This window comes from Cajanus cajan, chromosome 1, assembly GCF_000230855.2.
Source record: "Cajanus cajan strain Asha chromosome 1, NIPB_CcT2T_4, whole genome shotgun sequence".
Lineage (NCBI taxonomy): Eukaryota > Viridiplantae > Streptophyta > Magnoliopsida > Fabales > Fabaceae > Cajanus > Cajanus cajan.
The window spans coordinates 26443795-26469147 of NC_138517.1; the positions used below are offsets into that span (position 1 = coordinate 26443795).

Below are 25353 nucleotides of genomic sequence, written 5' to 3' on the forward strand. Positions count from 1 at the left end.
GGTCTGACATAAAATTTAAAATCTACGTCGACCTTTTATACAGTCCGATGTAGATTTAAAAATATACGTCGGACCTCGTGGTGTTCAACGTAAAAAACTTGTTATATCCCCTTCCCTGATTCATTTCTTCGTGCGCGCTTGAGGGTTTTAGTTGCAGAACGTTCAGATGACCTCTGACGACGAGTTTCTACGAATCTTGGGTGTTTTTGGTGACATTGAATGACGGTGACAGTGGTGGCGACGTCCATTCATCATTGCAGATCGTTTTATCCGGTTGTATTGAAGTTTTGATACGCGTCTTGCTTAAGTTAGCGTTTAAGGGTACTCGAAGGTGTTAGGATTCAAGGTTAGTGCAAATAGATTGGATTGGAGGATATTTTTGAACTTAAACATTGTTTGTGTGTGCTATTTTGGAGGATTTAGGGTTATTTCATAGGTATATGTTATGAATTTGGGTGTATTGTTTTTGGTACGTATATGTTAAGAATTTGGTTCCTATTTTAAGTCCTTATTGACAATGTGTAGCTATAGTTGTGTATATGATTTTTTGGTACGTGTATGTTATCAATTTGGTCCCTATATATTTTGACTCCTTATTTACAAAGTGTATAAGTTCATGATTATATATATATATATATATATATATATATATATATAGATAGATAGATAAATAATTTAAAGATAAATATTTTGGTATTTTACAAATTTAAATAATGAATAAATAATTTGCATTTGTAGTTAATTTTGAAATTTTTAAGGACTTAATTGATTATTTTATAAATAATTATTTTTTAATAAATTTGAAATTAAAATTTTAATATTTGTTTATTTATTTTTGGCAAGATAATTATTGTAATTACCCCCTCTGTAGATATTTTTTTAAAATATAAATATATAATATATATAAGATATATATTTCTAATTAAGTTACTTATATTTTATCAAATTATTAGTTGATCGATCTATTTTTCTATTGACTTTATTTGTTGTTTTATTAATCACATTGTTATCTTTTCAAGATTATGGCCGATTTAGGGTCTGACATACCGAGGAGGGAAGGTAGATTTGTCACCCGATTGTCTGGGTTGACAATGGGACCGATTGCAAAGGAGAGGACACTGGTTGAGGTGGATCCTCGTTCTGGCAAGGCATCAGGCCCAAATGCTGCAAAGTTTAGGAGCTATTTGGGAGTCATTGTTCGACGACATGTTTCTATTATCATTCCATCATGGGATGATGCTGAGGAAGTTGACAAGAACCTCATGTGACAGGATATATATTCAGGTATATACTTGCACATCCCTTAAATATTATATAACTTAATTACTTTATTTATTATTTGTTGTTATTTTGACAGCAAAATTTTGCGATTTCCAACACTAAGGTGATGAGGAAGAAGATTTTATCTGCTCTTGCAACCAGATGGACGGACTTCAAGACTTTCTTGACATTAGAGTATGTATTTGGAAAGCGACAAAATGAGACTCCTTATCTAAAGTACCAGATTAGTGACAAGGACTGGATGCAGTTTTGTGTTAGTCGATTAGACCCTTCTTGGCAGGTTAGTGATTGATAATTCAAACCCTAAACACATAAATACTTAAGGTATATTTTAATGTTATTTTTTTTATTTGCATTATTGCAAGCCAAAAGAGTAGTTGTCCAAGAACGACAGAAGTTGAATGATGCACCCCATCTTTTGTCACGAGGAGGGTATGAATTGAAAAAGAAGACACTCATGAAGGCTAGGGTGGAGGCATCAGGGGTTGAGTTTGCTGACCTTATCGATCTACCTCCTCGCTATGAGATGTGGATAGCAGCTAGAACAAAATCAGATAGACAAATGACTTCTCAGTCTACAAGAGTCATTGTTGATAAAATAGTAAGTAAAAATATACATATATACTAACACTCTTAATTTCAGCTCATTCAATTCAAAAGTTATGTAGTTTAGGGTATACTTACTTATTGTTAATATGTTGTAGGATGATTTAGTTGAGCAGGCCACCCAAGGCTCATTTGTTCCCCATGGTTGGGATGATATCCTCACAACGACCATATATAGGAAGGCCAAAGCACCCAGGGCGTGTGCGTGGTATTGGTTGTTCTTGGAGTCTCCGAGATCACTTTGGTGCACCACCACCGAGGAGCAGTTTTGACTCTTACAGTTAGGAGGTTTTGCAGAGAATGGAGATACAGTTTCAAGAAAAATTGAATAACATGCAACAAGAGTTTCAAGAGAAGTTTGAGATTTTGACTCGTTCTCAGCAACAGACTGCAATTGCTAATGATGTTGTTCGAGTGAGCACTAAAGGGAGTTGTGCTGCTCCAAATCCCTCAAAGGAACATACTCACACTGATGTACCAAACCAATGTGAGTTATATGTTGAGGATGACCCCCCACGTCTAGTAGCTAACGCTATTGGTCGAGTTGAGGGTGGCTCAACCATCCGTGGTGTCCCTCTACAGCCAGATTGGACACGGTTTGTGGTTGATCATGTTCAAGATGATGCTGCTCTAGTGCTTTTGCCTAATACAAAGGTTTAACTAGTAGGACAGGCAACTGGCACATTCTTGGCTTGGCCAACACGTTTGGTGATGTCACTTTCAGCAAGGGCAAAGGTAATTCTATTATTGTTCTTTTGTATACTTATAAATATATTATTGTTTAACTAACTTTTATCATTTTTTTAGGATTTTATCAATCGTGGTAAGGAGGTAATGAAAGAACTTGTTATTCATGATGTTGATATCCCAAAAGTTGAGGATGATCCCATATCTAGGCTTCTAACCATATTACAACGATTGAAGAAGAAATCAATTCAGATACAGTGGGACATCAGAGTTTTTGGAGTTGAGAGCTCTAATTTTTCACTATACATTTCCCTGCCCGACGCATTAGAGATTGTTGGGGTAAACTCCATGTTAAATATTTCTATCATACAACTTTGGGCCATGTAAGTGATATTTTCATTTATGAGTCTAAAATTACAATAATTACATTTAACTTATTAATTGTGTTAGGTACATGGACAAATTGAGTGTGGAGCAAGGACAAAGACACGTATATGGATTTCTTGAGCCTCAATCCATCCAAAAGTTAGGGAACATGAAGGTCCAGATCCAACAATATATGCAGGCATGGATGAGTGACTCAGAAAGACATATATACATGGCTCCATACATTGATGAGTTAGTATTTTTAATTTGTTTTTTAATCAAGGTAATTTCATAACTAATTTATTTGTCATACAATGTAGGTCCCATTGGCAATTAATTGTAATCATTCCTAAGGATTACACCGTGGTGTGATTTTTTTTGCTACATCGAAAACCAAGCCACGAAATGAAAATCCAATTACAAGGGTAATTATAATTTTTCATTATGTTTTAAAATTGTAAGTATTTATATTGGCTAAAATCTATTTTTATTTCAATTAATTAGAATCGTGTCTGGAACTAATATTTTAAGTGGAAGAGCAAGATCAAAGACATTGCACTTCATATACCCTAAAGCGAGATCAAAGACATTGTACTTCATGTACCCTAAGGTTAGCAAATTATTGAATAGAGGCAATAATATTTGAATTTATCAACTTTGAAAATAATATTGTTATTTGTTTCTCATTTTAGTGTAATAAGCAAACAGACTCGTTTGAATGTGACTATTACATCATGTATTGGATGAGAGCCATAGTTTCTGCGGGTATTAGTGATTCTTGGGTGGAGGTAATTCATATCAAAATTTATTTAAGTATATTTAACTTTATGATAATTAACATTGCATATTAACAACAGTTAAATTAAATTTCAGGTCTTTCAAGATCCATCTCCATTGCCCGAAGATGAAATCTCAAAGAGAGGAGAACAATGGATAACTTTTTTACTTCAAAATATATGATAGTTACATTTCTAAGTTTAATTAGTTAGTTGGATATTATGTTTCTAGTTTCATAGCATTGACAAACTTAGATTCTGTAACTTTTTTAGGATAATAGAGTTTACATTATTGTCTTAATTTATGTTTTTTAAGATTTATATATTATTTTTTTTGTGATTGAATTTTGAAATAAAAATTATATTTGAATTTATATTTTGGAGTGTGCCTGAGTTAGGTGTACTACTTGATTTTGTCCCTTTGGACATGCCTCTGAGGTATATACCAACAGATAATTTAATGTTGCTATCCTTTTAACTGCTGTACATTTTAGAATCTCTTCCAGGGCAGATCTGATTTTTTTTTTTTTTCCTGCTGGATATTGTTTTGCAGTAAATTGTAAACTTACTGCTCGGGCAGGCCGTCCCTAACGTCTTTGATGGGAGAATGGATTTAGGTGGAGGAATGTTTTTGAAAGGTATTTCCCAGCATGTCGAAGTTGGATTTCTCACATTGCTAGAATCCCTGAGTTTCTGTAATTGCAATTGGCAGCCTTAGGAGTTCACTGTCTTTTAAGTGTGAGATACTTGGGATCTTTCTTCTATCTCTAGTTCTTTCCTATTTTATGGAAATATGTTAGGCATTCCTGATTCTACCTACAAAATATGAACTACGTTTTTGACCGAATTTGTGTAGGTTTGAATGCTAGTTCACTGAATATTAGAATGTCTCCACACCAGACATTTTGGACCCATTATTAAAGATTAAAAAAAAAAAAATCAAATCAGATTACTAGCTAAGTGATTTATTGGGTGTGGTTACTTCATAGTTGCTCAAATTTGGCAACTTTGATGTGGGTAATTTACTTAAGAGGAAAAAATGAGGCATCTCAATGACTTGGCAAGAATATATTGCACAATTACAAGATTCCTATTTGAGGAATGCAATGACTTAGTAAGAACATCCACCAGTTGGTCTTTGGATTTGACAAAACAGGTAATGATGGCTTTGGATAAGATATTCTCCTAATGAAATGATAATCTATCTGAATACGTTTAGTCCTCTCTTGAAACATGGAATTTGAGGCAATATGAAAAGTTTCTTGATTATCCCAAATGAGTGTCATAAGGCCGCATCAACTGATCCTCAGTAGACCCAATCTGAATGGAAGCCTTACGTGTGTCACCTCCAGGTGTGTTTTTTCATGTGTTGCCACTCCTTATCACACCTAGCAGCATGTCTGATAGCAGTTCCAGATTCCAATTGCAGCACCAGTGGGGTATTTCTTTGTCTTTCTAGATTCTGCTGTCACTTGTTTGATTTGGCCCATGGTTTTGTTGGGTACCCTCGATACATGTTCATTTAATACTTGTTTCCTGTGTATTTCTTTTACCGACTGTCACCTATTGCTAGATCTACCTCTGGTAACAATCCTAAGGCTGGGACTGCTATTTTTACCAATTTGGTCAGTGCTCTAATTGAACATCTCTAACTATGATACTTGGGCTTCTAACAATTGTCCTCCTTGCCCAAAATGACCACCGCATCTACTAGAAAAAACTGATCACAGTTATTGAACTGAAGATTGATGAATCGAATGAGGCTGTTTAGCAACATTGGCTTGTGGTGGAGCTTGTAGTGATGAGGGTTTTATGTGGCAGGTTCAGCTACATTGATGGAGGCAATGCTTTACTTTACTTATATTCCATGGATCAAATTTGTTGCTGATCAATGATATTGTTGATTCATATCTTCAGGCAAACCTTCAAAGAATCACATTATGGTGTTCTTTTGAAGATACTTCTCCAATAGTAGGTAAAGCATCAACAAGTGCTTGAATTCTGGTTAGATATTCTGAAATCAATCCATCCCCAAGTGTTGTACATCGAAGCTGTTTGTAGCTGTTGAGCAAGCATTGGTGTGAAAAGGGAAATAAGCATGAATTTTGTTCCAAAATCTTTCATGAGATTTTTCATCCAATGACTTGAGTGGGCATCTCGCCAGAGATTAATGGCTGAAACCATGATAGAAGCAATTGATCTTTCTGCTCCCATGTGACAGATTCTTTTGATACTCAACTAGCTTCACACTCTTCCACTAACAATTTTTTATGGAATAATCTTGTTGACAAGATAATGGTGAAGTCAATGTCCTTTGATGATTGATTCTACCTGATGACACAATAACAATGGTGATTAGCTTAACAAAAATGGAATATGGGGTGACAGGTGCTGCCATTACTGTCAAAGCCTCCAAGGTGAAAACAATATATACAATTGCAGTGGTTGAGTGAAAGTTGGTGTGGAGCAGTGACTAGGGGCATTAGGGTTTGAACCTAGCTCTGATACTGATCGATATCTGTGAGGTTCTTATGATCATGTGAATCAATCTGTGTCTTGACTTCATACTAGAGGCTTTCATTTATAATTAGTGATAAATACAATGGATAACAGTTACATAATCCGTGTGCCTTACTAGTTACTATCCTAATTACAATATTTCGCCATTTGTTCAATATTTATATAATTGCAAGATTTCTAACATTTAACTTGTAAGCAGCTTCTGACTGAGTGAGCTAAATTCAGAATGTGTCCAGTTCATATACTCTTAAATTTTGAGCTAATGTGAGAATGGCTGTCTGTCCAAAGATGTTTATATCTTGGAAGCTAAAGTTTCCTGTCTTTATGCTTTTAATAAAATGTTTTTTTCAGTTTCTTTGACATGATTATAAATTATGGGTCTTCTTTTCCTGTGCACCATACATATGGTGGAATGCAATAGCCACTTAAGTGCTATCAATGCAAAGGAGGATCTTAATTTGCATTGGTCGTTATTTTTTAAAAAATGGGCTCATGTTAATGCATGGAATATCATGCTTTCATCTATAGGACTTGGTTCAAACAGACAGGGATGATCCTAGCCAACCTCTGGTTACTGCTCCCTTTGGACATGCCTCTGAGGTATATACCAACAGATAAATTAATGTTGCTATCCTTTTAAGTTCTGTACATTTTAGAATCTCTTCCAGGGCAGATCTAATTTTTAATTTTTTTTTTTCTCCTGGATATTGTTTTGCAGGAAATTGTAAACTTACTGCTCTGTGGGCAGGCCGTCCCTAACGTCTTTGATGGGAGAATGGATTTAGGTGGAGGAATGTTTTTGAAAGGTATTTCCCAGCATGTCGAAGTTGGATTTCTCACATTGCTAGAATCCCTGAGTTTCTGTAAGGTTGGTCAGTATTTGAAATGCCCAAGGTGGCCTATATGGGTTGTTGGCAGTGAATCCCATTACACGGTACTGTTTGCTCTTGACACCAGTGTTCAAAATGAGAATGAGCTGGAACAAAGGGAATCACAGATTCGCAAAGCTTTTGATGCGCAAGATCAGAGCGGAGGTGGTGGTTTCATTGGTGTGGATGGGTTCCATCAGGTTCTCAGGGAAACAAATATCAAACTTCCACAAGAGAAGCTCGAGCACCTTTGCAGTACAGGCTTCATTGTATGGAGCGAGTTTTGGCAGGTCATTTTGGATCTAGACAGGAGCTCAGGCGGTTTAAAGGATTCATCAGGATTGATGGGTAAAAAGGTGTTTGATCTTTACCATTTTAACGGAATTGCTAAATCAGATCTGAATAGCAGCCAAGTAAATTTTAGGGGTGAAACAACACTACAAAGACCTAGGCTCACAAAATTGAGAGTTTCAGTCCCCCCAAGGTGGACGCCTGACGAATTTATGGCAGATGTGACGGTTTCCTCTGCTTCTATTGCAAATGAATCTTCTGGTAAGGACACCAAAGTAATTAAACCTGAGCCTTCTCAGCATGCACCGTTGGTAGATTGCATAAGGACTCGCTGGCCCCGTGCTGTTTGCAGCTGGTCAGGGGATCTGTTAAAATATGATACAAACTTCTAGAATAATCTAGATTCTTATAGAAAAATACATAAGTATGCTAGTGATTACTAGATACAAATTCTAGAATCATGTAGATAATTATATATATAGATAGAAAACTACATAAAACATGAATGATGTCTTGAGGCCTATAAATAGGTCATGTACTTAACATTTGTACCAAGCAACTAGTAAGTCATTCTCATTACTCAAATCTATTCCAACTATTCCTCTAAACTAGTTTTCCTCTCAACTAAGCCTATCACTATAAATTTGCCTCCCCATTCTTTCTACCAATCAAATAAGTTTTTGCTATTTGATAATTCATAAACTAACAGTGGTACCATAGCTACGTTCGGTCATCTATTGGGCGTAGAAATATTACCCCACTACTTCCAAAAAAAAATTTTTCCCAATATTCTACCCACTTTCCAAAAACAGATACTAATCCATGGCTAACACCATTCAGTCATCATCTATCCCTATTCCCATTTTTAATGGTGAAAACTATGATTTTTGGAGTACAAAAATGAAGACATATTTCACCTTCCAAGATTTATGGGACACGATAGAAGAAGGATTTTCTACTCCAGAAGACACATCATCTCTTACTGCGGCTCAGAAAAAGGAGTTAAAAGAGAACAAACAGAAGAATTCAAAGGCGTTATTCATTTTGCAACAAGCTGTGACCGACACAATTTTTCCGAGAATAATGGGTGCAACAATAGCCAAAGAAGCATGGACTACGCTGCAGGAGGAGTTCAAAGGAAGTGAAAAGGTACGTTCCGTAAAATTACAAACTCTACGGCGTAACTTTGAATTGTTAAATATGAAGGAATCTGAGACTGTAAAGGACTACTATTCTAAGATAAAAGAAACAGTTAACCAAATGAGAGCGCACGGGGAAAATATTCTTGACAAGAAAATTGTGGAGAAAATTTTAATTAGTGTTCCCCGTAAATATGATCCAATCGTGACAACAATTGAGCAAACAAAAGATCTATCTACCTTATCAGTAACAGAGTTGATGGGGTCACTTGAAGCTTATGAGCAAAGGTTGAATAGGCATGATGAAGACTCAACTGAAAATGCCTTTCAATCAAAGCTCAAATTACGGTCTCAAAATAAAGATAAAAGGAATAATGGAGAAACTTCTAGAAATAAAGAAAATTCTAGAAATTTCTCTAGAAATTATCAAAATGAATATCCTCCATGCGGCATTTGCAAGAGGACAAATCATGCCGAGAAAGACTGTCGATATCGTGGAAAGCCACAATGCCGCCACTGTAAAAAATTTGGACATGTGGAGAAGTATTGCCGCAACAAAAATAAGCATCAAGCAAACTTTGCTGAAGAGAAAGATGGTGAGCAACATCTTTTCTATGCTAGCCAAGATTCCAATAGTGAAACAAGTGGAAGTTGGTACTTGGATAGCGGCTGCAGCAATCATATGGCTAAAGATGCAAGCATCTTCAAGGATATTGACGAATCCGTCAAAGTGAAAGTCCGAATGGGGAACGACACTCTCATTGAATCAAAAGGCAAAGGCACAGTTATGGTGGAGACGAAGAAAGGTACGAGACTTATTACTGATGTTCTACTAGTTCCCAATCTTAAAGAAAATCTCTTGAGCATTGGCCAAATGATGGAGAAAGGTTATACACTCCATTTCGAAGGAGACATATGTAAAATATATGACAATAAAAAACTAGAAATTGGCCGAGTAAAAATGGAGAAGAGGAATAGAAGTTTCCCTATAAGCCTGAGACAAGGCCCTAACATTGCCATGAAAGCAGAAGTAGACGACTCATGGCTGTGGCATCGAAGATTTGGCCACTTTAATACACATGCCTTAAAGTTATTATATCAAAAAAATATGATGAGAGATCTCCCATGCCTAAAAGAGAATAGTGAAGCTTGTGAAGGATGTCTCCTTGGCAAGCAACATCGACTACCGTTTTCAACAGGCAAAGCATGGAGAGCAAAGGACTTGTTGGAACTAATCCATACAGATATATGTGGACCAATGCGGACATTATCACTCCATAACAACAGGTATTTCATTCTCTTCATAGATGATTTTTCTAGAATGACTTGGGTCTACTTCATAAAAGCAAAATCAGAAGTCTTTGGTATTTTCAAGAAGTTTAAGACCCTTGTCGAAAAGCAAAGTGGCAAACAAATAAAAGTACTTAGAAGTGATCGTGGCAAAGAATACACTTCCCATGAGTTTGATAAATTCTACGAAGATGAAGGCATTGAGCGACAACTTACAGTTGCATATTCTCCACAACAAAATGGAGTATCTGAAAGGAAAAACCGCACAGTAATGGAGATGGCCAGATCAATGCTCAAGGAGAAAGGATTACCAAACGCATTTTGGGCTGAAGCAGTTTATACTACTGTCTACATACTTAATAGATGCCCAACTAAGGTAGTCCAAGATAAGACTCCAATTGAAGCTTGGAGTGGGATAAAACCATCAGCAAAACACCTAAGGGTATTTGGATCTATTTGCTACATACACGTTCCAGAAGAGAAAAGGCACAAGCTAGAAGACAAGACAGTACGAGGTATCTTCCTTGGATATAGCACACAATCAAAAGGCTATCGCGTATATAACTTGCAAACCAAGAAGCTGATTATTAGTCGAGACATTGAAGTTGATGAAAATGCAGCTTGGAATTGGAATGATGAGAAAGTAGAGAAAAACATTCCTATCTCAATTCAACAACCAGAAGAAGAAACTACAGAAGTCCCAGGTGAGCCTCATTCTCCTCCACAACAACAAACTCCATCACCAGAGTCTACTCCAAGACGAGTTAGATCCTTGGAGGATATATATGAAACCTGCAACTTGGCCATACTTGAACCTGAAAACTTTGAAGCAGCATCAAAGCAACAAGTATGGGTTAAGGCTATGGAAGAAGAGATAAAAATGATTGAGAAAAATAACACATGGGATCTAGTAGACTATCCAAAAGACAAAGATATCATTGGGGTAAAATGGGTTTACAAGACAAAGCTCAATCCGGATGGCACCATACAAAAGCACAAGGCAAGGTTGGTAGCTAAGGGCTATTCACAACAACCTGGAGTCGACTACAACGAGACATTTGCCCCAGTAGCACGCCTAGATACAATTAGAGCTCTAATAGCTCTTGCGACAGAAAAAGGATGGAATATCTTCCAGTTAGATGTCAAGTCCGCTTTTCTCAATGGAGTACTACAAGAAGAGATCTATGTAGAGCAACCACAAGGTTTCATAAGCAAGGTCAATGAAGACAAAGTACTAAGGCTCAAAAAAGCTTTATATGGTTTGAAGCAAGATCCTCGAGCATGGTATAGCAGAATAGATCAATACTTCACCGATCATGGATTTAGGAGGAGTAAGAGTGAGCCAACACTATATATCAAGTCCCAAGGTCAGTATGACACTCTCATTGTCTCCTTATATGTAGATGATCTTATCTACACAGGGAACAATATGAAGATGATGACAAAATTCAAAGAAGACATGATGAAGACATTTGAAATGACTGACCTTGGCTTGATGAACTACTTCCTTGGTATTGAGGTAAGTCAAAAGAAGAAAGGGATATTCATTTGTCAGAAGAAATACACTGAAGCTCTCTTGAAGAAGTTCAAGATGAGTGGTTGCAAGACTGTCACTACTCCGCTTGCAACAAAGGAGAAGCTACAGAAAGATGATGGAGCACCAGATGCTGATGCATCTCGCTACAGAAGTTTGATTGGAAGCTTACTATATTTAACAGCCACACGACCAGACATAATGTATGCTGTAAGCCTTCTATCAAGGTTTATGCAAAAACCAAGCCAAATTCACTTTGGAGCAGCTAAAAGAATTCTAAGATACCTACAAGGCACGAAGGAGTTTGGTATTTGGTACAAAACAATGACCAACTCAAGCTTGCTCGGATACACCGACAGTGATTGGGCAGGATCGGTAGATGACATGAAGAGCACTTCTGGTTATGCCTTCTCACTTGGATCAGGAATATTTTCTTGGGCATCAAAATAGCAAGCAACAGTTGCACAATCAACTGCAGAGGCAGAATATGTTGCAGCGGCTGAAGCTACAAGTCAAGCAATTTGGCTACGAAGAATACTTGAAGAAATGGGAGAACAACAAGATGGGCCTACTACAATCTACTGCGACAATAAATCAACAATCGCAATGACAAAAAATCCAATACATCACAGCAGGACAAAACACATTGCAATTAAATATCACTTCATCAGAGAAGCAGAAACAACTAGAGAAATCAAGATGGAGTATTGCAAGACTGAAGAACAAGTTGCTGACATATTCACAAAGGCACTGTCGAGAGCAAGATTTGAACAGTTTCGCACTATGATAGGAGTTAGAGAAATTTGTATCAAGGAGGAGTGTTAAAATATGATACAAACTTCTAGAATAATCTAGATTCTTATAGAAAAATACATAAGTATGCTAGTAATTACTAGATACAAATTCTAGAATCATGTAGATAATTATATATATATATAGAAAACTCTAGAAATAGATATCTCTAGAGTTTTCTACATAAAACATGAATGATGTCTTGAGGCCTATAAATAGGCCATGTACTTAACATTTGTACCAAACAACTAGTAAGTCATTCCCACTACTCAAATCTATTCCAACTATTCCTCTAAACTAGTTTTCCTCTCAACTAAGCCTATCACTATAAATTTGCCTCCCCATTCTTTCTACCAATCAAATAAGTTTTTGCTATTTGATAATTCATAAACTAACAGGATCCTCCTAGTATAGTCTGAGAAATTAAGCTATGCCAAAAGAAACAAGATATCAAATTTTCCTGTTTACTTTGATATTCTCCATGGCACATAAATTCGGGATCCAATATCCAATTTTTTTCCTATATGTGCATACTGCATAGCTTATGATTTAGAGTAATGTATCTTTTAACATTCACTTCAATTTTGTCTTGCCATTCGAATGGGATGTTATACTTGATGTCAAGCCAACTTGTAAAATCTAGTTGAATGTACACTTGTCATCAATTAGAGAGATTTAGTTCTTTCGGCGACGGGTTGTTATGGAAGTGTCAAATTTGTTGCTTCTGAATTGCTGTGATGTTCATACTATATTGCGCTCGTGTTCAAATAGGGAAACTTGAATATTTATAATAAGGTTAAATAAGTTTAGTTATTCAACTTTTTAAGAATTCCATTTTTAATTCTTGAATTTTCGGTCAACTTTTAGTCTTTCATTAATTTTCTGTTGCGTAAATTATTTTTTAAAATTAAGTCTCTTTTTTTAAGTGATAATATATATTAATAAATTATGATTGATTTGAAAATTGATGTTCACATAGCTATTTAGTATGCCAAGTCATATATCGTGCAATTTTTCTTTTTGTTTAGTCAAATGTATTTTCTGAAAATAAAAAATATTATTAAAACAATTTTTCACTTCTATACCCATGAACGAATAATATAATTACATTCATGTTATATGATTTGGTATCTATATTAAGCAATTATATGAGTATCAATAGTAAAGTTTGTCATAATTTATACATCATTATTTAATAAATGAGACTTAAATTGAGGACTGTTTTATGAGTAGAAAATTAGTGGAGAACTAAAAGTTGAAAAAAAAATTAAGAGAAACTAAAAATTAAATTTTAAAAAGTTGAACGATAAAAACTTATTTAATCCTTTATAGTATTATACATCCTGTCAACCCTAAAACATCATTACTCGTCCCTAAAGAAGATGACCTGAATCTTGATTTTATGAGTGACTAATGACAAACATCATTCTACTCAATACAGGAATTGCATTTTCAAAATTACTTCTAACAATTTTTTGAATTAATACTTTTCCTTTCCATTTAATTGTTTTTAACTTAATTAATGATTGTTTGAAAAGAGAGTATTAAACATTTGAAAACTATATCTTCTCATTTTCTTCAATCTTAATAAAAAAAATTATCCCATTAATTTTTAACATTTATTAATTTTTCTCTAAAAGAATCGTTAATTAAGGATATTATAAAGAAAAAAATTTAATACAAGAGACAATTGAGAAAGAAGAAACAATAATGTAAAAACATTATATTATGTTATAAGAATGAAGATATTAACATTTCAGCTTTTCAATATATAACTAATTATTTATATATATATATATATATATATATATATATATATTTTTTTTTTTTTTTGTTTTAAATATTATGTTGTATCATTTTTAATAAAACATTAACAATAAAGTTAAATATAAAAAAAAATTATTATCTTTTTCATCTATTTATTCTTGATTATATATTAAAAGAATCAATAAGACATTTATTATTGGAGGGCAGTTTCTTCTCAACATTTCTCTTGCAGATATGGAGCACTAACTTTCCTATTCCAGTATGCCGACGAATTTGTCTAAACGGTGTATTGGCTTATGATTTTATAAGATTTTAAAAGATTTTTTTTAATAAAAAAATTTATAGGTATTTGATCAAAATCTTATGTTACTTAAAAATAATCAAGTGGCATTCAATATAGATTTTTAAGATTTTTTAAAGAGTTTATTAAAATCTATCTATTGGTATTCATTTGAGACATTTTACAACTTAAAAATAATTCATTGGTATTAAAAAATATAGAAATTTTAAAGAATTATTATATCAGACGGATTTTGAAAGGCTTTTTAGTGATATCTATAAATACCAAATTCATAAAACAATCACATCTAAACCCATCAGATTTTGGAGGATTGTTTCAAGTGACATTTCAAGTTCTTCAAGAATTTTCAAGTGAGTTTTTTATTTCTTTTTGTTTCTATGTTCATGTCTTCTCCATTTTTTTCTCTCTTGTTAATAATACAACATTACTGCTCATACATAATACTATACTACTATTCTATTTCATTCCCCCTATTTGGTAAAATTTCTATACGTAAATAATAGAATTATTGACTTACTATATTTTTCTTTTCGTTCTCTTTAATTAACTTGCTCTGTTCTATTTAAATGAGATTGCTCCTCAATTATATAACACAAAAAATGCTTGAAATTTTAATTGTAGTAATTTTTTTATAACACGCGTAAAGGGAAAGGTGAAAGCTAAAATTGATATATGATCTCTATAATTAATTGTAGATCTTCAAGACCTTATAATCAATTTAAATTTATTAGAACAAATATACATATAAAAGATGGATTTGAGTTAGGGTTTCCGTGAGTAGAATAGTTGGGGGTTTTACCCACTCAGCATAAAAACTGCAATCTCAATGCTTTTCTTAAATTTGTTACTATTATCCTTCCCATTTTATGTCTCAAAAATTATTTTATTTCTTTTGTTTTTACTATCTTTTATTTTTTAAATTTTATATTGTGAAATTAGGATTTTTTTATATTTTAAAAAAGAAAATTAACATACGGCATTGTAGTATCTTAAAATTTAATACTAAAAATATTTTTTCACAAGTTAATAATTGAAAATAATTAAAAACTAAAAAATTATTTCGTACCTGTAACAATTTTCATATATATATATATATATATATATATATATATATATATATATATATATATTTTCACTTAGTTGATGTTTGTAAATTTCTTCGGTACCAATATAAAATGAAGGGACATATTTAGTTATAAGAGAGTAGGATAGCTGTCCCACTATTTTCTTTAATCATTTATAAATTTATAAATAAAATATTTTAAAACAAATTATAAAAAAATTAAAATGTTGTTTAGAATAGTTTTTAACAAGTGCAATACTTCATAACTTTCTTCGTTAAAAATGTCATTTTGATGCATTTTCAATTGGAGTGGTGGACGAACATTCATCTTCTGTAACGACCCACCCTAGGCCGTCACATCAATAACCAACCAAAATAAAATAATATAAAATAAAGAAAATAGAGCAAAAGCCAGCTACGCTAGAGTGTAATTATACAATAACATATAAATTGTTTCCAAAATATATAATATAATCTGCTATGGCAGAGTCATCATCCTTAGTAAAGTTATACAGTAATCCAAAAGATAATATAATTACAATGTCATGAAAACATTAAAATAAGACACCCTAGGTGCTGGTCAAGCTCTAAACCTAGCCACTTCTCAAAGTAGCTATCCAAAAGACTCCTTGCTAACCCAAAGCCTCATACCTGATCTGCTCCCCCACATAGTGAGATCATCACAGTCCAAACCACATGGAAACATGCAAGGGTTAGCACATATAAAACCAATCATAGTACATCATGATAAAATATCATTAAACAAATATTTATCCACAATATTTATCCAGACCAACAAGTCATTTCCATTCTAAATTTAAACCAATATATTGTATACACGTCCATGCCAATGTATACATATTTTATGATAATAAAATAATCCATAACCAATGTATACAATCCATACCATATGTATACAGATTCCATATCCAAAACAAAGTCACACCACTGTATAATCCATGATGTAACCAACACATCCAAACCAAATGTTGGCCTCAACACCATCCAAACCAAGTGTTGATACGGTGAAACATGTCAGCAACCCATGTCCCACACCTAACCTCTCATGGAAAATATACAGTTGGATTACGTCGTCACGTAACCCTGGTGATCATGGCCACTTCATCCATCGGTATGACTCGGCCTTGCCCCCATACCGGTAGCAAATAGAATACTTAAAGGAGTACTTCAGAATCCACCTAACATCTGAAGTGGTTTATCATATAACCTTTGGAAAAGTTCCACATTGGAATCCTCACCATGGGATTCCCAAATTTCATATTTTTCCAAAGATTATATCCTGATCTCACCAAGAGATCTAATCTATACCATAACCTTACTCCTTTAAGTCCTATTTACTTTTCCAAATCACATACATAGCATATTCCAATTTTTAAACATAACCATAACCATGCCAATTTGTCAATATAATAATAATATAAATATCCAAAACAACCATCAATTGATCCAAATTATATTATATGAAATGAAAATCTCCACATAAAATAGCATATTAAAATTATACTATTCCTATCATGCTCATATATACTAGATTAATTTTATAAGCACTACCCTTACTTGTATAAACCTGAACTGAAACTCGGGCAGAACCTCCACCTCTCTCCTTAAACAAGAACCGAAACTCGGGCAGAATCTCCTCTACTGGATTCTTCTTTCTCTCTCTCCTCTTTCCTCTCTCTTTCTCCCTTTCTCTCTCTTCTTTCTCTCTAAAACTTCACTCTTCAAGTTATGAATTTCCTTCAACCCCTAGCCCCTATTTATAGAAATTTTTGGCCACCTAACCCAGAACGGCCCGTTCCGAAAATGGAACGGCCGTTCTAAACTCTTTAGAACAATGTAAAATTTTTGACTGGAACGGCCCCGGAACGGCCCGTTTCGAAACCCAGCAGAACGGCCCGTTTCGAAACCCAGCAGAACGGCCCGTTCTCCTTTCGGAACGGCCCGTTCTGCAAGGAGAACGCCCCGTTCTCCAAGCAGAACGGCCCGTTCTGCAAGGGGAACGCCCCGTTCTCCAAGCAGAACGGCCCGTTCTCCTTTGGAGAACGGCCCGTTCCAGTCCTGTTCTGCACAAACCCAGAACACATATTTTTATCTTTTGGAACGGCCCGTTTCGCTTTTGGAACAGCCCGTTCCAAAATCTGAAAATACCCCAAAAACTTTAATAAAATTACGAAAATGTCACCGATAATTACTAAAATGCCATCAATAATAAGATTACAAAAATACCCCTATACCTTTGAAAATTTACGAAAATGCCATTGATAATTAATAATAATAAAATGGGTATTACAATTCTCTCCAACAACAAAAATTTTCGTCCTCGAAAATTCACTTACTCTAAAAGAGATATGGGTATTGATCCTTCATCCTTTCCTCCAACTCCCAAGTAGCTTCATTAGTAATCTCATCCCAAATAACTTTCACCAAATTGATAGATTTACCTCGCAACTGTTTAACTTTCTTATCTGCCACTGAAACTGGCTGTTTCTCAAAAGTTAAATTTCCCTTAACTTGTACTGCCTCTGATTCCAAGACATGACTTGGATCGTGAATATATTTCCTCAGTTATGAAACATGGAACACATCATGCAGATTAGAAAGGAATGGAGGTAATGCAATCTGATATGCCACTGGTCCAATCCTCTTGAGAATTTGATACGGTCCAATAAACTTAGGATTCAATTTCTTAGCTTTGATAGCTCTTCCCACACCTGTGGTAGGAGTTACTTTCAAAAACACATGTTCTCCTTCTGAAAACTCCAAAGGTTTCCTCCTTTTGTCTGCATAAGACTTTTGCCGACTCTGAGCAGCTCTCATTCTTTCCTGAATTTGTTTCACCTTTTCAGTAGTCTGTAAGATGATCTCTGGCCCCACCATCACTGATTCTCCCTCTTTAAACCAACACAAAGGTGTTCGACATTTCCTCCCATACAGAGCCTCAAACGGTGCCATTCCTATACTTGCATGAAAACTGTTATTATAAGTGAACTCGACCAAAGGCAACATCTCTTCCCAATTCCCTAGATGATCCAAAATACAAGCCCTCAACAAGTCCTCCAAAGATTGGATAGTCCTCTCAGACTGCCCATCAGTTTGTGGGTGATAAGCAGAACTGAGCCTCAACTTAGTCCCTAACGCTTGATGCAAACTTTGCCAAAATCGGGATGTAAAACGAGGATCCCTATCAGAGATGATACTAGAGGGCACACCATGTAATCTAACAATCTCCTTAATATACAATTGAGTTAACTTTTCCAAGGACCACTTTATATTCATTGGAAGGAAATGAGCACACTTAGTTAATCTATCCACGATCACCCAAATAGAATCACAATTCTTAGCAGACCTTGGTAATCCAACAACAAAATCCATGGTTATACTATCCCATTTCCATTCTGGCACTTCCATCATTTGTAACAAACCTCCTGGTTTTTGATGTTCTACTTTAGCTTTTTGACACACAATGCAAGATGTAACATACTCAGCTATCTCCCTCTTCATACCATTCCACCAGATCATTTTCTTCAAATCTTGATACATTTTTGTCATACCTGGATGTACACTCAACTTACTTTTATGACCTTCCTCAAGTATCAACTTCTTCAACTCCTCATCTTGTGGAATACAAATTCTACCCTTATACCTCAAGATTCCATCCATATCTTGTTTAAATCCTTCAGCTTTCCCAGAACTCATCAACTCCTTAACCTTGTTCAAACTCGCATCCTGAACTTGTTTTTGTTTCACCATCTCTAAGAAATCACTAGTAATGGTAGTCATACCACAACTAATAAAATCTGAGGCAATCACAACATTAAGATTCATATCCCTGAATTTCTCTACTAACTCCATCTCTTTAACCATCATGTAAGACATATAAAGAGATTTTCTACTCAAAGCATCTGCCACCACATTTGCTTTACCTGGATGGTACATTAACTGAAAATCATAATCTTTCAAAAACTCAATCCACCTCCTTTGCCTCATATTTAACTCTTTCTGATCAAACAAATATTTCAAACTCTTATGATCACTGAACACATCAAACTTTGCTCCATAGAGATAATGTCTCCAAATCTTCAAAGCAAAAACCACCGCAGCCAACTCTAGATCATGCGTAGGATAATTTCGTTCATGAGTCTTTAACTGCCTAGATGCATAGGCCACAACCTGTCTATCTTGCATAAGAACACATCCTAAACCTTGATGAGATGCATCACAATAAACCTCAAAAGATTTATTAGGATCTGGCAGAATCAACACTGGAGACGAAGTCAACTTTTCCTTTAACTCTTGAAAACTCCTTTCACACTCCTCCGTCCATATAAAAGGATGATCCTTCCTGGTCAGCTGTGTCAAAGGCATAACTATTTTAGAAAATCCTTCTATAAATCTTCTATAATAGCCAGCCAATCCCACAAAACCTCTAATTTCAGTAACTGATTTTGGACGCTCCCACCTCAAAATCGCTTCCACCTTAGTAGGATCAACTGCAATTCCTTGTGCAGAAATCACATGAGCCAAGAACTTAACTTCAGATAACCAAAACTCACATTTTGACAACTTTGCAAATAAATGTTTCTCCTTCAATACCTGCAAAACTACCCTCAAATGTTCTCTATGTTCTTCCATAGATCTAGAATAAATCAAAATGTCATCAATGAACACCACAACAAACTTATCCAGAAAGGGTCTGAAAATCCTGTTCATATAATCCATGAAAATAGCTGGAGCATTCGTCACTCCAAAAGGCATGACAACATACTCATAATGGCCATATCGAGTCCTGAAAGCAGTCTTTGGTATGTCCTCTTCCTTTACCCGAATCTGGTGATACCCAGATCTCAAATCAATCTTGGATAAAACAGAAGCTCCCCTCAATTGGTCCATCAAATCATCTATCCTTGGCAAAGGATACTTATTCTTGATTGTCAATTTATTTATGTGACACCCTTACTACCCCAACACATATATCGAAATATAATAAAAAAAAATTAAGGAAAATAAACTTTTTAAGTTGGTAAAAGGGTTCACATAATACTTCATAACTGTTCTGACTGAAAAATAAAACTTGAAAGATAAAATTCAAGAGTTTACACATTTTTCAAAGAAAATAACATTTATTACAATACCAAATATTCTATCCTAGAGATCCTTTTGCCCCGATGTCACACTATCAGAGCATTTCCCAAATTAACGGATGGCATTCTATATACCACTTGCAGTTGGATCCTCTCCACCTAAAATATCAATAATTTATACGGTGAGAAAAGAAAAATTATCTATATGCAAAATACATTCAATCATATCACAGTATAATTTCATCATAACTCATTATATAGTGTATATATATATATATATATATATCAATTACTCATCATATTCACATACAACATTCGTGCCAATCCAACAATTAACACTATGCCAAGGCCTCGCCACATCTGACACAAGTGATACAGGTTAATTGCCTCACTCAACCCACACCAGACCAGGGGTCACGCCCTCCCTGTAGCATCACTTACCCAGGGGCCGTGCCGTCCCTCGCCATTTTGGTGTGAGGAAACACAATCACATTACAATCAATACAATCTCTTGCAATTAACCCTATGCCAGGGCTGCCATAAGCGACATAAGTGGTGGTGTTAACTGTCCTACTCATCCCACATCATACTAGGGTCACGCCTTCCCTATAGCACCACTTACCCAGGGGTCGTGCCATCCTAGTCATCAATGTGAGACATCACAATCATAATCATACAATATCTCAACTCATAATTCAAATTCACATCAATATCATCCATCAAATAACATAACAATAACTAATATAATAATCAATAGAATGATTAGTATAAACTATAAACAGCGTATCAGGGGTTATACTACTCCTACCATGCTCATCCTTATTTCATATGAAAGATAATAAAATTTCCTACAACTCTCATGAAGACATCAAGTCCTAATTCCATCATCTACTTTGTGAAAAATGATAAAAACCGCAACAGCTATAGATAAAGCTGACAGCTTGACCCCTCTTCACTAAAACATCCATATCTGGAGTTCTAAACCTCCTTTTTGGGTGATTCCAACGCCATTGGAAAGCTAAAATCCAAGGCTACAACTTTCATTCAGACCTCAAAATCAAAATATTCACGCTCAGCGCCCAGACTTGCACTCAGCGCGCCCAGCGCATTCTGCAACCAGCAACCCATGAAAACCTTGAAAATTCCTTCCAATCATGAATCCAATCCAAATTACACGAATTTGAACCATTAAAAAAAACATAAACAATATCAAAAAACATCATTTTAAGCAATAAAATTAAGTTTTAACCATTAATCCATGGAAATCATGAAGAAATCATGAAAACCCTAACCAAAACCTTTTCCCCTCAATCCAACCTCAATCATACATAGAACATGGAATCAATGTGATAATTCAAACTCATACATACCAGATTAAGTCTTATAAGTACTATCCTTACAATATAGTGAAAAACTAGGAATACATATATATATATAGATAATAATAAAGAAAATATAAATTAACTCCAGTAAAGGTGGCAGTGCCTCCTAGTTAGGAATCCATTTATATTTTCCAAATCATAAAAAATATAACAAAGATGTAAATTTTAGTCTTTTATCAAGAACATTTAAATTACAAAATAATAGGAGGCTCAGCCTTCCATTCAGATAAATTAAACGTGATCTTAAGAAATTATTCCTCTACCCAATTCCCTCATGTACTCTACATATAAATAATCCCCTTTTCCCCCGTACCTGGATGAATAGGAACTTGGGCAGAACCTCCTCCTCTTTTTCTTAAATCGGGACCGGAATTAGAGCAGAACCTCCTCTCTTATTCTCTCTTTTTATTTCTCTAGAATTTCTTCTCTCTAAAATTATGAATTTTCAAAAACCTTAAGCTCCTATTTATAGAATTTTTGAAGTTACTATGCATAGGTTACTATTCATTAAAATAATATTATAAGTTACTATGCACTATTCATTAAAATATTCAAATTCATTTATAAATGGAAACTTGCTTCCCTCGTGAGCTCCCTTCAGCAGCCATTTACTATGCAATTGCATAGTAAAATACGTATATATGAATAGTAAAATACGTATATATGAATAGTAAAATACGTATATATATAAATAGTAAAATACGTATATGTAAATAGTACAATACGTATACATGAATAGTAAAATTCGTATAAAAATACATAAAAATAAAATTTTTTGGAATGTTACATTACTCCCCTCCTTTTAGAAATTTCGTCCTCGAAATTACCTGAATTAAACAAAAATTGATATGAAGTTCTCATCTTCTCCTCTAGTTCCCAAGTAGCACTTTCTGGTATAGCTCCTCCCCAAATAACTTTTACCAAAGGAATTTCTTTACCCCTAAGTTGCTTTACCATTCGATCCTCGACTCTCACCGGGGTAGCTTCCATCGTCAAGTTCTCCTTAACCTCAATATGATCCGACTCAATCACATGCGAAGGATCGTGGATATATTTTCGAAGTTGAGAAATGTGAAAGACATCATGAAGATTTGACAAATTAGGAGGCAAAGCAATTTGGTAGGCAACATTGCCGACTCTTTTAAGAATTTGAAAAGGACCAATAAATCGAGGAGTAAGTTTTCTGGATTTTAATGCCCTGCCAACCCCAGTCCATGGAGTGACTTTCAAGAATACATGGTCACCTTCTTGAAATTCTAAATCCTTTCTTCTTCTGTCAGCATAACTTTTCTGTCTACTCTGAGCTGTCCTCATCCTATCCTGTATCAATTTAACTTTTTCAGTAGTTTGTTGCACAATCTCAGGTCCTAAGATGACATTGTCTCCAGGCTCACTCCAACACAAAGGAGTTCTACACCTCCTACCATACAAGGCTTCATAGGGTGCCATACCTATGCTAGAGTGGTAACTATTATTATAGGTAAACTCTATCAAAGGTAAAAGGCCATCCCAACTTCCTCCTTGGTCCAAAACACAGGCTCTAAGCAAATCCTCTAAAGACTGAATAGTCCTCTCAGTCTGACCATCAGTTTGAGGGTGGTAAGCTGAACTAAGTCTCAGTTGGGTTCCCAAAGCTTGTTGTAGGCTCTCCCAAAATCTAGAGGTGAATCTAGGGTCTCTGTCTGAAATTATGCTAGATGGTATCCCATGTAATCTCACGATTTCATCAATATACAGTCTAGCCAATCTCTCCAGAGAAAACCTAATGTTAATAGGTAGGAAATGTGCACTCTTGGTCAACCTATCAACTATAACCCAAATGGAATCATGCCCTTTCCTAGTTTTAGGCAAAGCAACTATGAAGTCTATAGAGATGCTATCCCACTTCCACTCGGGTATACTCAAAGGCTGAAGTAATCCTGAAGGTTTTTGATGCTCTATCTTAGCCTTCTGACATACTAAACAGGCACTCACAAATTCAGCTATATCTTTCTTCATCCTAGGCCACCAGAATATCTTCCTGAGATCTTGATACATCTTCGTTGCTCCTGGATGAAAACTAAGCTTGCTCTTATGACCTTCCTCTAGTATCAATCGTTTAAGTGTAGGGTCACTAGGCACACATACTCGGTCTTTAAATCTTACCACTCCATCTGCACCCAAGGTAAATTCTCCTCCAATCCCTTGTCCTATAGCCTTACGTCTAGCCTCTAGAAATGAATCCACTAACTGAGCTTCTCCAATTTCCCTCAACAACTCACTAGTCACCCGAGTCATACCTAATCTCACACTATTATGAGTCACTTCACAAGTCAAACTTAAGTCTCTAAATTGGGTCAAAAGATCCATCTCCCTAATCATAAGAGAAGACAAATGCAAAGATTTCCTACTCAAAGCATCAGCTACCACATTAGCTTTTCCTGGATGATAATTAAGATCAAAATCATAGTCCTTAAGAAATTCCAACCATCTCCTTTGCCTCATATTTAAATCTTTTTGGTCAAATAAATACTTAAGACTCTTATGATCACTAAACACCTCAAATTTTGAACCATACAAATAATGTCTCCAAATCTTAAGTGTGAACACTACTGCTGCTAATTCAAGATCATGGGTGGGGTAATTCCTCTCATGTACTTTCAATTGTCTGGATGCATAAGATATGACCCTTCCTTCTTGCATTAATACTCCACCCAAACCCATCTTAGAAGCGTCACAGTAAACTACAAAAGTTTTACTAAGATCAGGCAACACTAAAACAGGTGCACTAGTCAACTTTTCCTTAAGGGCTTGGAAACTATCCTCACATTTATTATCCCAAACAAATATAACTCCTTTCCTAGTCAAGCTTGTCAATAGAGCCGTCAAAATGGGCCGTGGCCCGTGGGCCAACCCGGCCCACCTTGAAAACGGGCCGGGCCGGGCCAAAATAAATAGTAGTTTTATGTTAAGTGGGTAAATTCAAACCCGGCCCACTTTTACCCGGCCCACTTGGGCTGAACCCGTAGTGGGCCGGGCAGCCCACCAGCCCACTTAATTTTTTTTATTGAAACTGAACACCCAGGAGCCAGCCCAGCCCAATAGACAAGTTTCACTTCAATTAAAAAACAGTCCAAAAATTAAAACCCTATTCTAACAACATTACAAAGAAACGGGAGTACGCCACGGGACCACGCCGCAGTGACGAAGGCTGTGCTTCAGTTCGAGAGTCGAGACTACGCGCAGTGACGAAGGCTATGTTTCAACTTTTACTGTTTCTTTCACTGCTTCAATTTGACTAAGGCTTCACTTCACACGAAGGTGCCCCTCTATATAAATGCTAATCTTTATAATGTAGTTTGTTTTACAGTTTAGGACTAATTATTTAATAGATATATTGGGTGATGGATTAATGTTGTTTTTTTTAACAAATTATTTAATAAAATAGATCTATTTGAAGTTTGAACTACTGGAGTAGTGGAGTGAATATGATAATGAAGGATTGAAGTAATACTGGAGTAATATAGCAACCAATACAGGTTTCGCTTTTCCGATTTTTAATGTTAATTTATTAACACTAATTAGTATAAATTGTTTGCGGTTTTTAA

General features: G+C 35.2%; 1 protein-coding gene across 1 annotated transcript; it reads left to right on the forward strand.

Annotated features, from left to right (window-relative positions):
* The first annotated feature begins 6064 nt into the window (after positions 1-6064).
* LOC145953913 (uncharacterized) lies at positions 6065-7788 on the forward strand. Its single transcript, XM_083067684.1, has 3 exons — positions 6065-6133; positions 6765-6836; positions 6955-7788. Exons 1-3 carry the CDS (start codon positions 6065-6067, stop codon positions 7786-7788), a joined length of 975 nt encoding a protein of 324 aa, XP_082923810.1.
* The last annotated feature ends 17565 nt before the right edge of the window (positions 7789-25353 follow it).

Coding starts and splice junctions, on each gene's coding strand:
- LOC145953913 (XM_083067684.1), top strand. CDS start 6,065: ATGGTGATTAGCTTAACAAAAATGGAATATGGGGTGACAGGTGCTGCC. Junction 6,134..6,764: donor TTACTGTCAAAGCCTCCAAG/GTGAAAACAATA, acceptor TTTCATCTATAG/GACTTGGTTCAAACAGACAG. Junction 6,837..6,954: donor CCTTTGGACATGCCTCTGAG/GTATATACCAAC, acceptor ATTGTTTTGCAG/GAAATTGTAAACTTACTGCT.